Raw genomic sequence first — 15,695 nt, 5'->3', positions numbered from 1 at the left:
ACCACAAAGATGGCCTTAGAGCGCACCAAGATGCTATGTCCCAGGTATCCTTCAATAAAACCCTTCAACCATTCACTCGCCTTTTTGTTTCTGTATCTGTGTTTGTTTGTTGTTTAACGCAGCACTCAGCAATATTCAAGCTATATGACGGCAGTCTGTAAAAAATCGAGTCTGGTCCAGACAATCCAGTCACTAATAAACCTACTGGCTGTTTGTGTAACTCGATATGGAGTTTTTGAAATTGTGGTAACACCTCGTAGGAGGTATTACAACGAATGTAACACCTCGCAGGAGGGCTTACAATCATTGTAAACCCTCAAAAACAAAAACTACGAGACGCACGTGCAGATTTCGTGCCATTACGAGACGCACGTGCAGATTTCGCACCGTTGCGAAACCCGCGTGCTGAGGTCACCGGTTTCACTGAACCGAGTTCACGACTGCAGGCGATATTTCATCTCCGATACAGGTTATACATTTGAGAGTTTTTATTACAGTTATTTAATTAAAAACGTTGTCTACTTCATGGGAGGGTTTACAATCTCTAGTAATCCCTCGGAGACATGGTTTCTCCTACACTGAAATCATGATCATCGATCTACCCCTTTGGGATAGGATGACCAGTTTAAACCAGATCTTCAAGGGAAGTTTCTGTATCCAATCAGTGTCAAAACAAAGACATCACTTGTAGATAGAAGTTTGATCATCTGAGGCATCCAGATCTGTTTGACCTGACAACTCATTCCATGAAGATCTGGGACAGAACTGGTCTTCAGGGGTAGCCGAGTGGTTAACGCTTGTCACACCAAAGATCCAGGCTAAAATGTAAAATTTCTGGTGTTCCAGCCATAATATTCCTGGAAAATCGCTAAGCGTGGTGTAAAATCCAACTCACTCACACCTTTGAGAGAGATCCAGTATTTCAGCAAGTGGTGAAGGTGAGTGTGTGAGGGAATGCGGTTTACGCTGCTTTTAGCAATATTCCAGCAATATCACGGCAGGGGACACCAGAAATGGGCTTCAAACATTGTACCCATGTCGGGAATCGAACCCGGGTCTTCGGCGTGACGAGCGAACACTTTAACCACTAGGCTACCCGACCAACGTGAAGGTGAGGTGAAATGGGGTTTAACGTTGAGTCCAAGATTATAGCACTTATATAGCGACTTGATGCCTGTGCTTGTTCTAGTCCGGACTGATGTCGATTTTTAAGTGCTACCCACTGAGATACCATGCCGCAGGTTCACATGAATACCCCACTAAGACACAGTATACTGACTCCGAGCCGACCAGTCCTTGTTTTGACCCTTCTTTAACAGATTAACAACAAGTACAATCTTTTAACGTCTTTTGGTATGACACGGCCCGGGATCAAACCCAGGACTCTCCGGGCAGATGCTCTACCAATAGACCATGGAGGCCTCCATTTCAGCAAGTACAAACACAATCCTGGAAATGGTACATGTTTACTAAGAATGAGCATTATTTACAACAATGATAACAATATGACAAGTACAGAATTACATCAACATGTGGGTTGTACATGAACTTGACAGATGTCTACAAATCTCTTAAGATGTAGACGAGATGTTTACAGATCATTTTGAGAATGTTAATGAAATATTCATGAAAAGTAATTTTTCCCATCGTATGGACCATTCACGAAGAGGCTGATGTTACATGTAACCATGGTAACTAGTGGTGGGACGATACACTGATGCATCGGTGGATCGTGATTTTTTACTTCTCGATACAAGTATTGATCACAATTGCACACAAGTAAAATGTATCGATTCTTTCTTAAATGTATTCTTTAATAAATCTTACACCAAACACTAATTACTGGAAATGAGCAGTGAAAACAATTATTTTCATACATTGTGACATACTTGACACTGCTAAATATAAATTGTAAATGTGCCAGGTATTTGGCCATCCTGTGTATGACAAAGATGGCTTACGCATCACAGAGCACATGCAAGAATCGTGACACGTATAGGATCGTGAGCAAGGTATCACGATACGTATCGGATAGCACAGTTGGTGTATCGTCCAAGCCCTAATATTAACTCCATTGTGCAACATAAAAAGACAGAAGCTGGAAACTGTAAACATAGATGATCAAATGTAAACAAGCATTCTTTTGACCTCTCATGAATTTGATCAGTTTGTAAATCATGATACACGTCTGCAATTTGGTTACAATCATGATACAAGTCTGCAATTTGGTCACAATCAAAGTTTTCTATCACAAGCATACAAGTTCTTCCCAGAGCATTATCCTTGTGGTCCCATAACCCAGCACTAGGGATGCTGTCTGATGTGAGAGCGTTGTTGCTGATGCAGGTCACTGTCCCACTGCCGTCCCTGGAGTTGCAGATAGTTTACACAGCCTGGCCAGCATCCCCGCCATCTGCAGCAGCGAGTCCACCCCCTCCACTATCCGCATGTGGGTGTAGCCGATCTCCTGCAATATCAAATACATGTAATAGGCTTATCAAAATAAAAGAATTGGTTCACAGGCAATGTTTTTTGAAAACATACTGCAGGCGTATGGCATCTTTTTTTTCTGTTGTTGTTGAAACTCGTATGTAACCAAATAAACATTTGTGTATCTAAATAAAAAGCTGTGAACAATAAAACTGGAAAAGGGTCTCCCTACATAAATGTATTCCTTGATGAGTAAAATACTGGAATACAGTATTTGACTCTAGTTGGACTTGGAATATTTAAGGATTTTTCGGGTTTTTTAGAAATGGAAATAAAAACAAAATGTGCTGCGGACTTTAAGATGACGCAGGCGGTGCCTGATAACCAAGATTATTATTTTTTTGTAGTCATAGGTATCATTTTTCAATGATTCAAAGAATACTGTCGTCGGTTACATCAGGAGTAATCCCACCAACCTCCCCTATAATCTGCATCTAGGTTGCTGATGCTGGATTGGACAGACGTGAGGACTAACTTCCCCGAGCAGGAAGTTATTTCAGTGCTGTGTTGAATGTGAATGAATAGTAGCAATATAACAAGCTTGAATATTACATCCTTGACAAGGCTTAAAAAAATAAAAGAAATGGTTCTCAGGCAAAGGCTTTTGAAAATATGGTGCAGGCGGGCGGGTGGGTTTTAGGGGGGGTTGTTCAAACTAGAACCAAATGAATAGTTGTTCCTGGTAACCTGGGAAAGGGCCTACCTACATAAATGTATTCCTTGATGATTGGTTGGTTTGTTGTTTAACGCCACACTCAGCAATATTCCAGCTATATGAAGGCGGTCTGTAAATAATCGAGTCTGGACCAGACAATCCAGTGATTAATATCATGAGCATCGATCCACGCAATTGGGATCGATGACATGTATCAACCAAGTCAGCGAGCCTAACCACCTGATCCTGTTAGTCGCCTTTTACGACAAGCATAGTCACCTTTTACGGCAAGCATGGGTTGCTGAAGACCTATTCTACCCCGGAATCTTCACGGGTCGTATTCCTTGAGGAATAAATACTGGTTTACAGTATTTGATGACCGTTGGTCTTGGAATATTTAAGGATTTTGGGGGGATTTTTAAAAAAGGGAAATAAAAATGAAACATGAGGCAGACTTAATGATGCACAGTGCCTGAGAACCAAGACTATTTTTTTTTCAGCCTAAATAGTGAGGACAATATTTGATGGTTTTGAGGACTGAAAGGCTTTCAAGTTTTCTTGTGACAACTTTCAAATTGTAACCAACTTTCAAATTGTAACCGATTCAGGATCAGAAACTCCCTACCAAATTACAAAAAAAATATCTTAAAAAGAAAGGATGAGAACAAACAATTAATCTTCTGTAGCTTAGATTCTGTTTGCCCTTACTTTGATGAACTCGAGTTTAAGAAATTCCGGCATGTTCTGGTTCTTGCAGACCCTGAAGATGATGGTGATGATGTCATGGGGGGAGTACCCGAGCCCCCACAGGTGCGCCATCATCTTGTACGCCTCGTCCAGGTTGCCTGTGACGCAGTGGTCCAGCATGTGCTTGATTGTCACAGGGTGGGGCTCGTCACACACCTGCATCAGAGAAACACCTCACTATTGTGCGTGTTGTTAAATGCTGCTTTCGGCAATGTTCCACCTATGTTATGGTGGCCTGTAATGCCCCCATTTTACTACGACTCTGAATATCCCGAATAGGAAATTTTTCATGTTCGTGGATAAATCTCAATCATTTCTTGAAGTTCTTAAATGAATCTTATTTGATCCCCAAACATTCGTACAGTCCGCATGAGTTCGTCGAATCCGCGAGAAAGTTTTTGTTTGTAAAAACCTTTTGTGGAAGGGTCTACGAATTGCAATTTATTCGTAATCCATTCGTAATCCATTCGTAATTAATTCTTATGTTCCTTACCAGCTTCGAAGATCGATTCTTTTGCATTCTTGGCTATCTTAGCGATTCGTGGCCACAAAAATTTCTTGTCCTCAACCAAAAAACATCCCGAAACAGCCACAATATTTTAGCAATATTCCAGCAATATCACGGTGGGGGACACCAGAAATGGTCTTCACACATTGTACCCATGTCGGGAATCGAACCCGGGTCTTCGGCATAAAGAGCGAACGCTTTAACCACTCGGCTACCCGACCACCCACCACTGTACAGCGATGCAGGGAGGAAGGGGGAGGGGACATAATTTGAACAGGAGGAAAATCCCTTCACAATTAGCTCAGTATTCTTAACCTAGAAACAGAGAGACAGTTTTCTGGTACCTTAAATACATTTTCTGTACTGACATGGCCAAACCCCTGGAACGTTGACTGTAAGTTGTTGATAGCCTGCAGGAAAAACAAAATGAAGTTAAACACAATGTTATTTTCATCTACTATTTAGCATCAGAAACTGTCTAGAATACAGCTAGACAGGTAATGACAGTCATCTAATGACGAAATGACCAAATACTTGACACAGCACCAGAAAATAACAAGTCTTACAGAAATAGCCAACAAATCAGAGTGTTCAACACATTTCTCTCACCAAACCACATGTAAACTACACATAATTCTGCCTAGTGCCATCCTTTCTTTCTGGAAAGAAACTATCATCAGTGCACTAGACTTGTTTTTTTTCACAAGCCAGTCAGACAATTTAAGTTTAAAATGACTGGTCCTGATCAATATCGACCAGCATTGGTCCAGCAGGCCAGAGCGTTTTTTGAGCGAGGATCTCCTGGACCCCCTGACTCACCTGTCTCATGTCCCCCTGGGCGGTGAAGATGATGGCCTCCAGCCCCTCGTCATTGAAGCTCACCCCCTCCTTGTCACACACCTCCAGGAGACGCGCCAACAGCTGGCCGTCTGACAACTTGGAGTAGCGCAACACCGCACACCGCGACTGGATGGGTTCTACAACACAGGAAAACATACTGAGGAAATGGCCATGTCGTCCTCTGGGGAGAGGTGAGGAGGGGGAGAGGTGGGGATGGGTAGGTGGGGATGGGGGGGGGGGGTGGGGGGGGGGGGGGGGAAGAAAGAAGACTGTCACTACAAGCTTTTTCTTCTCTGAATCTGAAAACAGTAGGTGATTAATATTCTACGTCAGGGTTTGAAATTGTACTGGTCTGGACTAATACCGAGTTTATAATGCTAGCCCACCGGACTAATACTGAGTTTATAATGCTAGCCCATTGAGATACCATGCCACAGTTTAACAGGAGTATCCCACTCAGACACTATACTGATTCCGAGCTGACCAGTACTTGTTTTAGTCCCTTCCTGCCAAGGTCCAGGCAGGGTAACAACAAGTACCATATTTAAACTTCTTTTGGTATGATGCGTCCAGGGGTCAAACCCCTAACCTTCTTCTCCCCGGGTGGGCGCTTTGCCCCTAGACCACAAAGGCAGTCATCACTTGAGGACAGGTATGGGCAGGGTTGGGCTCCTTTTCTAGGACACTGACTTATTGTAACCCAAAATTTCCAATAGATATTTTTCAAATTTGGTAGAGATACAGAAGAATGTTCTATCAAAAGTTATTGAAGTCATGAAAACGTCCTAATTCCTTTTGTCACGGGCAATCCCTGATGGACCAGTTCATAAGCCAAGGGACGCAACTCTTTTCGATGTCCAGCACTTTGGGCCTCACATCACAGCTGTGGCTGAAGGTTCAGCCTGTGCTCACCTATTATTTTTTCGGAAGAGTTACAGGCCAGTGCAAATCTGGTTGTTTTTGAGTAGATCTCCATAGTCCTCCTCAAGGCCTGCTGGGCTCCCTCGGTCATACTGTATAACACACAGGACAGACATGCTGTAGAACGCTCAGATTAACATCCACTGACACAGCTCCAAATCCACGACAGTGTTCCTGATTATTGGTAATTACCCGTCATTTACTTGTAAAATTAGGCTTGGACTGGTAATTAAAAAAAAGTACCTTATAAATCTTTAAACATAAACATGATAAGCGCCCGGGGCGCGCTCAAAATTAGAAATGGGGGGCTCTTATTAGAATATTATTTTGGCGGAAAAAACAGAGCTGAAAGATAAATTTTGTGGTTTATACTGACGGCCTTAACTGTTTATATACGACAGATATATCTTTCCAGAATTTAATTGCCCATAATTAAGGGTACATATAACACACGAGTGCGTATTATACACGAATAAATAAGTCTTGTGTACATTGATCAATCGGAAGGGTGCTAATTGGGATTGTTCACTTGCAAATATCACCGTGGGCGCTTATTACGTTGAATACGGTAAGTGTAATTTTTTAAACAAAGTCAGCTTGTCTGTTACCATCAGGGTTTCCCTTGTGTATTATTAGTGCAAGAAAATATCAATTTCGCATTGCTACCTACTGGCTATCTGTTGGTCCCTGTCACCTGAAACCAGTATGTAACTCCATCCCTACCTGTCAGCTTCATCCAGGATGATGACTTTGTGTCTTCCTTTGGGGAGTGTGACTTTCTGCTGTGCAAACATCTTGATTTTATTTCTCACTACGTCAATACCTCTGAAACCACAACACATCATCTTCATAATGATAACTGTATTAATACATCTCTTGTCTGTACAGTGTCTGAAGTATTTGTAACTTCTATAACAGGTGGAAGAGTCACCAAAAAACATGACAGTCTCTGAGGAAGGGTCATAAAAAATAACATATATTTAGTAGGGTTGTGATAAAAATGTCAAAGGAGTGAGTGAGTGAGTATAGTTTTACGCCGCTTTTAGCAATATTCCAGCAATATCACGGCGGGGGACACCAGAAATGGGCTTCACACATTGTACCCATGTCGGGAATCGAACCCGGGTCTTCGGCGTGACGAGCGAACACTTTAACCACTAGGCTACCATCGCCCCAAATGTCAAAGGAAATGGGTCCTCCAAAAATATGACAAGCATTTGGGGCTGGGTCATTATTTTCAGTGCATTAGAGCATTATAAACCTGTAGTTTGTTCGTTTGTTGTTTAACGCAGCACTCAGCAATATTCCAGCTATATGACGGCGGTCTGTAAATAATCGAGTATGGACCAGACAATACAGTCACTGACATCATGAGCATCGATCCACGCAATTGGGATACGATGACATGCATCAGCCAAGTCAGTGAGCCTGACCACACCATCCCGTTAATCACATCTTACGGCAAGCATGGGTTGCTGAAGACCTATTCTACCCCGGATCTTCACGGGTACCAACCCTGTAGTAAATGATAGGTCCCCAGTAATTTTGTGCAGACCTCTCCCAACAGAAATCAGACCGGTGACAGCAAGAAGGCATCTATCTGAGACACTGCGACTGTAATCAGTTTGACTATTCTTTGTGTTCGCAAAATGTTTCTTGCAGTTTATTTACTCTACTATGGGCGTTCCTGAAAAGTCAGAATGTTACCTAAAATTGGAATATTACGACACTGATTGATCATTCAGAGATTGAAAATCACAATAACCATCTCTGCTGCACCTTCGGTTCCAAATTCAATTTATCAAGGATAGATCAACAGGCAACCTAGTTCTACATTGAAAACACAGTTTGTTTATCTCCAAAATCCACAAACGCATTTGGTAGTGATTGATATCACAAACATGACAAGCCACGCCCTACTCTGTCAGAGTACATGGACACAATGGAGTCACCGGATCTAACCACCAGATCCAGTACGTTGCCTCAGATGACAAGGATAAGAAGCTGGGGACCTATTCTAACCTGGAAAGTCTACACAGCATGTCTGTATCATGTGGGAGGAAAGCCAGAAGTACCACAGGGCAACATTTCATGACTCCAAGATAAGTGAATCCTGGCACAACTAAGGGGGGTAACTCTGCAAGGTAACTGCATCTAAGAGGGACAATCCACCCCTGCCATACTCAGGGATTTACCTAGGCTTCAGAACTAATACATCAGGAATAAATCGTGATATTTTCAGATTTGGATATTTTTACTCTTATTTTCGTAAATTCTGAGGAATTGGAAAATTTCCAATTAGGAATTTTTACTGTCATTTGCTTCAGACTCAGTGCAAGTCTAGATAAATCTCTGTCCTACCTGACCAACCTGCGACTTTAGCCACTAGTGCGGAACCTAAGTAAAGCAAAATTTCTTCTGGTCTGGTAACATAAGTAAGATCACATTATACTAATCCATAAACTAAGACTAAAATATACCAAAAATTATGTCAAACTACATTTTCCCACTAGTAGACTCAAGGTTTTGGGGACAGACTGCCTAGCCCAAGTACTTTTGTTTGTTTGTTTGTTGTTTAACGCCGCACTCAGCAATATGACGGCAGTCTGTAAATTATCGAGTCTGGACCAGACAATCCAGTGATTGATATCATGAGCATCGATCCACGCAATTGGGATCGATGACATGCATCAACCAAGTCAGCGAGCCTGACCACCCGATCCCGTTAGTCGCCTTTTACGACAAGCATAGTCGCCTTTTATGGCAAGTATGGGTTGCTGAAGACCTATTCTATCCCGGAATCTTCACAGGTGTCCCAAGTACTGGATACAGATGCAAAGATAACACCTGCTTCTGACTCACCTGTCATTGGAAGCATTGAGCTCCAGCACAGCATCTCGGAATGAGGTCCCCAGTAGAGCCCTGGCCAGACAGAGGATGCTTGTTGTCTTGCCTGTTCCTGGAGGACCCTGTAACCATATCAACATATCAGTAACTATAGTAACACAGTAATATGTGTAGTAACTTCATGCTATGATAATAAAAAGAATAGCAAGTGAATCAGTATTCGAAATGATAGCGGGTCCTTGAGTGTTTCTCCTGTGGTATTTGAATCTATATGAACTATGGACTCATAAACAGAGCTCCAGATAAGCTGCGTCTCTGCGTGAAATACGCATCAGAAATGCAGAAATATGCAGTAAAATATAATCCAAGCGTATCAAATACGCAACGAACATTACAGATACGCTACAAAATAAAACTTATGCGTATCATCAAAATATTGTGAAGTAACCCTACGTATTCGATTAGCAAATAAGCAACTTATTTTGAAAATATAAACAGGCATTCCGTCAACCTTGCCAAACTCCACGATGACAGTTACATCATGATCTTTTTCCATCACACTTTCTTGTGGAAGTATCGTGGTATTTTTGAGTCTTATAAAGCTCTCGAACCCACACGACACCAGTTTGCAGGGACTAGATGAATAGTGTTTTAAATATTTGACTTAAATACCCACATGTGTAAAAACTAGTGGGTAACAGAAATTTGAATACGCAGATAGAATTACTGATACCCAATGATTTTAAAATGCATGGGTAAAATACCCACAACACCAAAAGCTTATCTGGAGCTCTGCATAAATCTTTGACATTAAGCATGAGGATTATGTTTGTTGTTTTATGTCTCATTCAGCAATAACAGAGACCAGACAATCCAGTGACTGACATCATACACAATTGGGATACAATGGCACGCATCACCAAGGTCACAAAGCCTGACCACCCAAACCCATTAGTTGCCTCTTATCTGTTTGATTGTTGGTTGACGCCATGCTCAGCAATATTCAAGCTATATGACAGCAGTCTGTTAATAATCGAGTCTGGACCAGACAATCCAGTGATTGATATCATGAGCATCTTATCTACACAATTGGGGTACGATGACATGCATCAACCAAGTCAGTGAGCGTGAGTACCCGAACAAAGGGCAATAACTCTAACATTTTACAAGTCCGGAGGGGTTGTAATGACTTGCGTAAAGTCAAATTATCATAAACTTTAAATTGACCCTGCATTGACCGTAATAATATAACAAAAGCTAAGCGTTGTCTATATTATGCTGTATTATTGCACATTAAATGTGAAAATTAGGGATTACACTCACTACAGTAAGCTTAAATTGACCAAATAAATAACTGACTACAGACTTTGAAAACACGGTCCCAAGCCCCCTCCCTCCCCTCCCCCCATCAGGACCCTCAAGCATGGTCTAGTATCAGGAAATATTGGGTACCTGAGTCCGAATCTGGTTTGAGGTGATGAGTACTCGAGTCGCATTCGTTTTACCCATTAGAGCCCTAATCCCCATTATCCACTACTTTACAAGTTTGGAAGTTGTGGCACTGAACCATTGCCATGACAGCAATGTAGATTACTTACTGCGATAATGACGTTTGGCACATTTCCTTCTTTCGCAAATACTGAGAGTCTGCTGATTGTCTCTTCATTGCCGACAATTTCGTGCAGTTTAGTTGGTCGGTACTTTTCTACCCTGAGCAACAACAAAAGTGACATTCATTATTTTTATGTGTGGTTTTGCATCAAACAAACATAACTGATCCTCTCTTTGAGGCACATAAACCAATATTCTAGGTGACATGTTAATCATAAGGGACTGGGAATTTATCATAGTGTGTGTGTGTGTGTGTGTGTGTGTGTGTGTGTGTGTATTATAGGAAAGAGATGAGGGATTTGTGTGAGTGTGTAAATATATTCTAATTTTTAACACTATTTAATGAATGGACTCTTAACGGTTACCGATCAAATACGTATCACAATACCATGCTAACGATCCGATATGTACGTATCACTATCACTGTACTTGCATGTGCTTTTATCTGTGGTGCAGGCACAGTGACGATTTCAGTTGACAGTATTAATTGTGGCACAATGGATGAAAATATTTACGTTTTCACTACTAATTAGTGTTTGAAGCAACAGTTATCATAGCAAACATTTAAGGTAAGAATCCTTTTTTACTTAGTGTGTGACTTGATCGATACTTCGATACACCAAGGCAGTTGTCACATGTGTAGCTGTACAATGCAGTGATTTTGCTCATCGCATCATAAATTGTAATTTTCATTTTTGGTAGGACATTCTTCGCATGTTATTGTTGAAAAGGAAAGTTGCACTCAGCAACTTAACCGGTCTGTCCCTCCCTGGTTTACTCAACGCACGGTGAGACGGTCGGATGGCGTGTATGGCAGGGTTGATAGGTTGTGTGGACAAAATTAGGCCTCGGCGACATGGCTCTAGATTTTTGTAGTTTTAGTTTAGACATTTGATGGTGAACGAAAACAGGTCAAAACAAGCCGTCGGACGCACTGTCTGAATAACAAGACGTGATATAAGATGTAATCACGTGATAAGTTCCACGTGAGTTAAAACTAACCATGGCATTTCATAACCAGTTGATTTGACATTTTCTTTTGCAGGTTTCACTGGAGTTGCCACAGCTTCCACCTCCATAGCTTCTACACCCGCCATTTTCTTAATTCCCGCGATTTTGCGCCATCTAGGGGAAGGGAGCTAACTCTTCGTTCCATAAGCGTGGAAGGACAACATAATTTGCTTGTTTACAAAAACAAATTTCCCAATGTGAAGTTAAACATATTAAACACTGATATACACGTGTTCAAAAAGCAGTAAAATGGACAATAATTATATTACCTAAAATACTATTTTTTTACCCAGACTTATCAGTTGGCCGATTAGCTCAGCTGGTTAGAGCGCCGTGCTAATAACGCGGATGTCATGGGTTCGATCCCCATATTGGCCACGGAAATTTTTGTTCTCTCAAACCTTAAAGTGCTTTTTTTTCTGGTTGCAACAATCCATGTCTACATTATGCTTGTGAAACTGAATTATATTTTGGTGTATCTCAAGATGTAAATATTGTCAATTATATATCACTGGTATCTAGATCTCGTATCCAGATGGCAATGAACTCAAAGATATGATCAAGGGCTTTCAGAACAAATGGAATTTTCAAAATGTGCTGAAGCAATAGATGTGACTTATATCCCAATAACTGCCCCACATCATTGTCACTATGATTACGTAAATAGAAAAGGATGGTATTCAAAAATACTCAAGGCTGTTTTTGATGACAAATATAAATTAACAGATATTTGCGTTGGGCACCCGGGTCTCGTACACGACGCAAGGGTGTTCTCAAACTCAGCTTAACGTACGACTGCAGATAGTTGACATGTTCTCAGACAATATCCCGAATGGAACATACCAGTTGGTATTCCTGCTTTGTTTGTTTGTTGTTGAACGCCACACTTAGCAATATTCCAGCTATATGACGGCGGTCTGTAAATAATCGAGTCTGGACCAGACAATCCAGTGATTGACATCATGAGCATCGAACCACGCAATTGGGATCTATGACAGGCATCAACCAAGTCAGCGAGCCTGACCACCCGATCCCGTTAGTCGCCTCTTACCACAAGCATATTAGCTTTTTACGGCAAGCATGGGTTGCTGAAGACCTATTGTACCCCGGATCTTCACGGGTCCAGTGTTATCGTGAAGGCGTGGCTCAACATCAAGTCTATCATCACCTTCTTCCTGGTCATGTCATTGGTCATCTTCTATAACGAGATCAGTGTGAACCTCTGCAGCGCCAGTATCAGATGAATTGTCAGTGGTTGATTTACTGGCTTTGATTGTCTTTTCCAGGTGACGTTGCCGGTCTTGTATTCAATATTTCATTTAGCTTAGCAGATAACTTTCTTAGTTTCCTAAACTGGCCACTGGGTGCCATTGTATCCCCGAACTGCCCGTTGGAGACTTTTTCAGTGTTTTCATACGTTCTTTGCTTTGGATAGACGTTTTATCACAACCCTTGTGTTCCTTTGTCTTGCTGACTTTAATAAACAGCAGTGTCTGCTTTGGACGTTCTGTCCAGCTGTGTGTGGATATATAACTCTTGACCAAATGCGTGACAAGATTTACCTTCTCGGGTCAAATTTAGCCCCAGTGGTAAAGGGTTGCATATAAACAAGGCTTTAGGTGTGACGTCCCATATTTACAAAAGCAAATACATGTCACAGGGGATGAACAAAATACAGTCCGATTGGATGACGATGTGGTTCATGACAAAAGTTGATGCTACAAATAATTTCCGAGAGCTAGAAAACCGTGTAGAGGACTGAGAGAGACGGAGCATGAGACATGACAACATTATTGAGGGTATCCTAGTCTGTCTTACAGACCCTGATACAAATATAAATCAAATACAGCCCATGCAAGTCTAATGTTTGGCAAGTCTAGATTACTGCAGTATAATGAAGAGAATCACTGGGCGCCCTTTTTATTATATTTTTATTAAGATAACTGAGCAACTGTTTTTTTTCTTTACGATATGTTCATTTCAGAGACTAGATGTTAGTCTAAGGGTATCCCAGAAGGTACAAATAAATCCTACAATACATACAAGTCATAAGACTAGAAGTTATGAATTGTTTGATTGTCTTTTTCAGTAAAAAAATAGAATCTCTAGGGTCAAGTTCTCGTATCTCCCAGACTCCAACCTTCCAGGTGCGACCCCACATCTAAAATGCGCCTGTGCTCGTCTGTTTTTTCGAGTCATATTGCGCATAAAGGTCACAGGGTAACTGCTCTTAAAGTTCTGTATAGAAGTACAGTAAACTACGGTTATAACGAACACGCTTATAACGAACTGACGGATATAACGAACTTACTGTTTGGTCCCGACTACTTGCTGTAGTCATGCTGTATATGTACTTATAACGAACAACGGTTATAACGAACTAAAATTAGTAGTCCCTTTGAGTTCGTTATAACCGTAGTTTACTGTAGTTTGTTCCCCCCCCCCCCTTCCTCCTTGTCCACTCTCCTTCTCCGACTTGCTTCCACTCAATGTTATTCTTCCTCATTTCCGCAAATACAATTTTCAGACCTATATGACGCTTATCGTGCTTGCGTTCGATTTGAAAACCGTTGATGACCCAGAGTTACGAGGGGCGTTCAATAAGTTTTGCAACTTCAATATAAGACCAAGTCGCAGAATACCTTTTGCACTTTTATTTTTCAATATAATCTCCATTCACCTCAATACACTTATTCCATTTGTCCTTCAAGCTTTTAACACCTCTTTTGTAGAAATCCGCAGATTGGCCCTCCAACCACGCCTCTGTGGCAGCCTTTATGTCCTCGTCATCCTGGAAGCGTCTTCCACGTAGGGCAGATAACATTTGCCGGAACAGTAAATAGTCACTGGGGGCTAAGTCTGGGCTGTAGGGTGGGTGATTTAACTGTACAGCCAAGACTGAGCCCCCAGTTGCCCACACCTACTGAACCCCAGGGTGCGGTACTCCCGTTAGCAGCCTCCAAGTGACGTCATCAGTAAAGAAAATTAGTTTAATTTCGTGATTCACTCATATAAAAGCATATTATTGACTAAACGTAACTATAGGCTATATGTTTTCTGTTATGCCTCAAGGAAATTTAACTTTCGATTGTTGATATAAATACTTTACAATTAATTATGCAACTTTGATGATGGTGTTGCATGTCGTTTGATTTTACAAGCCTTTTTTAAACTTTCTTTTTGTTTAATATGCATGAACCTCTCATAGTTATGTGTTGTTGCACATGCCTGTTATGTTTCTCCGTCTCCTGCAACTGACAGCCATCATTGTATCTTAGGTTGCATTTTATGCGTTTTATTTTAGATACTGCCTGAGTTAACTCAGGTTAAATCTCGTAAACTCTGGTTGCCAGAAATGCCGCGACCTCGACTGACTCAGGTCACTCAAATTTTTATACTCGAACGCACCTAGTAACGTACATTAATATTTAAAAAGTGGGACACTTATGGAATACTACAAGGGACGTTGTTGCGTTGTCGCATTGTCTCATTGTCGCCCTTCCAAAAAACAAGCAAAGAGTGCCAAAATTAGCCAAAACGGGACAATGCGACATTTTGGCCATTTGTCGCATTGTCGCAAAGGTCGCGCTTAGAGTAATCTTTTTTCTTTTACAAAAACGCGATAATGCGACAACGCGACATTTTCCAAGGTCAAAATATGTCGCGTTGTCGCATTGTCGCCCCATCCAAAATGTGTAAAAAAGGCGTTTAAATGCGCGACAGCGCGACACCGCGACATTTGAGAATGTTGCATTGTCGCGTTGTCGCCCTTTTCGATTAATGGTGCGCATGCGTAGTAAGTTAATTAATCTACGCATGCGCCGAAATGGTTATACTCCTTTTCAAACTAAACTGGTCATTTGTCAGTTCCAATGGTTCTAAAACCAAAGTAGCAAAGGCAATGTGGTTTGCTTTTCTCAAAATGAAAACAAATCCTTCATCGTTGCTTCAGACATAAGTTCATATACCGTTATTGTCTGTGTCGGCTTTCATAAACCAAACGGGTTTTTTCACAGCAAAAAACAAACAAATGTTCTTTACTGGTGTACACACATGCATCCTGAA

At 41.4% G+C, this 15,695-nt stretch overlaps 1 protein-coding gene and 1 non-coding gene across 2 annotated transcripts; one reads left to right on the top strand and one right to left on the bottom strand.

The window, feature by feature from the left end:
- Nucleotides 1–1,450: 1,450 nt before the first annotated feature.
- LOC124137846 (replication factor C subunit 2-like) lies at nt 1,451–11,729 on the bottom strand. The gene is made up of 9 exons (XM_046504320.2): nt 11,622–11,729; nt 10,607–10,718; nt 9,024–9,130; nt 6,885–6,986; nt 6,153–6,253; nt 5,220–5,377; nt 4,745–4,810; nt 3,854–4,048; nt 1,451–2,467 (listed from the first exon to the last, which is right to left on the bottom strand). Exons 1-9 carry the CDS (start codon nt 11,714–11,716, stop codon nt 2,348–2,350), a joined length of 1,056 nt encoding a protein of 351 aa, XP_046360276.1. The 5' UTR covers nt 11,717–11,729; the 3' UTR covers nt 1,451–2,347.
- A 205-nt stretch (nt 11,730–11,934) lies between these two features.
- On the top strand, nt 11,935–12,008 carry Trnai-aau. The gene has a single exon. It is a non-coding gene; the product is annotated as a tRNA-Ile (tRNA).
- The last annotated feature ends 3,687 nt before the right edge of the window (nt 12,009–15,695 follow it).

This window comes from Haliotis rufescens, unplaced genomic scaffold, assembly GCF_023055435.1.
Source record: "Haliotis rufescens isolate VD_foot unplaced genomic scaffold, xgHalRufe1.0.p SCAF_138, whole genome shotgun sequence".
NCBI classification, from domain to species: Eukaryota; Metazoa; Mollusca; class Gastropoda; order Lepetellida; family Haliotidae; genus Haliotis; species Haliotis rufescens.
Note: the sequence above shows the minus strand (reverse complement) of the source record. Positions and strands in the feature narration are given on the sequence as shown.

What these genes read in the sequence shown, in the direction of transcription:
- LOC124137846 (XM_046504320.2), bottom strand. Translation starts at nt 11,716, where the DNA reads ATGGCGGGTGTAGAAGCTATGGAGGTGGAAGCTGTGGCAACTCCAGTG. An exon ending in CTCTTCCGAAAAAATAATAG is followed by an intron (nt 5,378 to 6,152) that starts GTGAGCACAGGC and finishes CCTGTGTTGTAG; the next exon opens with AACCCATCCAGTCGCGGTGT. An exon ending in GTACAGAAAATGTATTTAAG is followed by an intron (nt 4,049 to 4,744) that starts GTACCAGAAAAC and finishes TCTCTGATGCAG; the next exon opens with GTGTGTGACGAGCCCCACCC.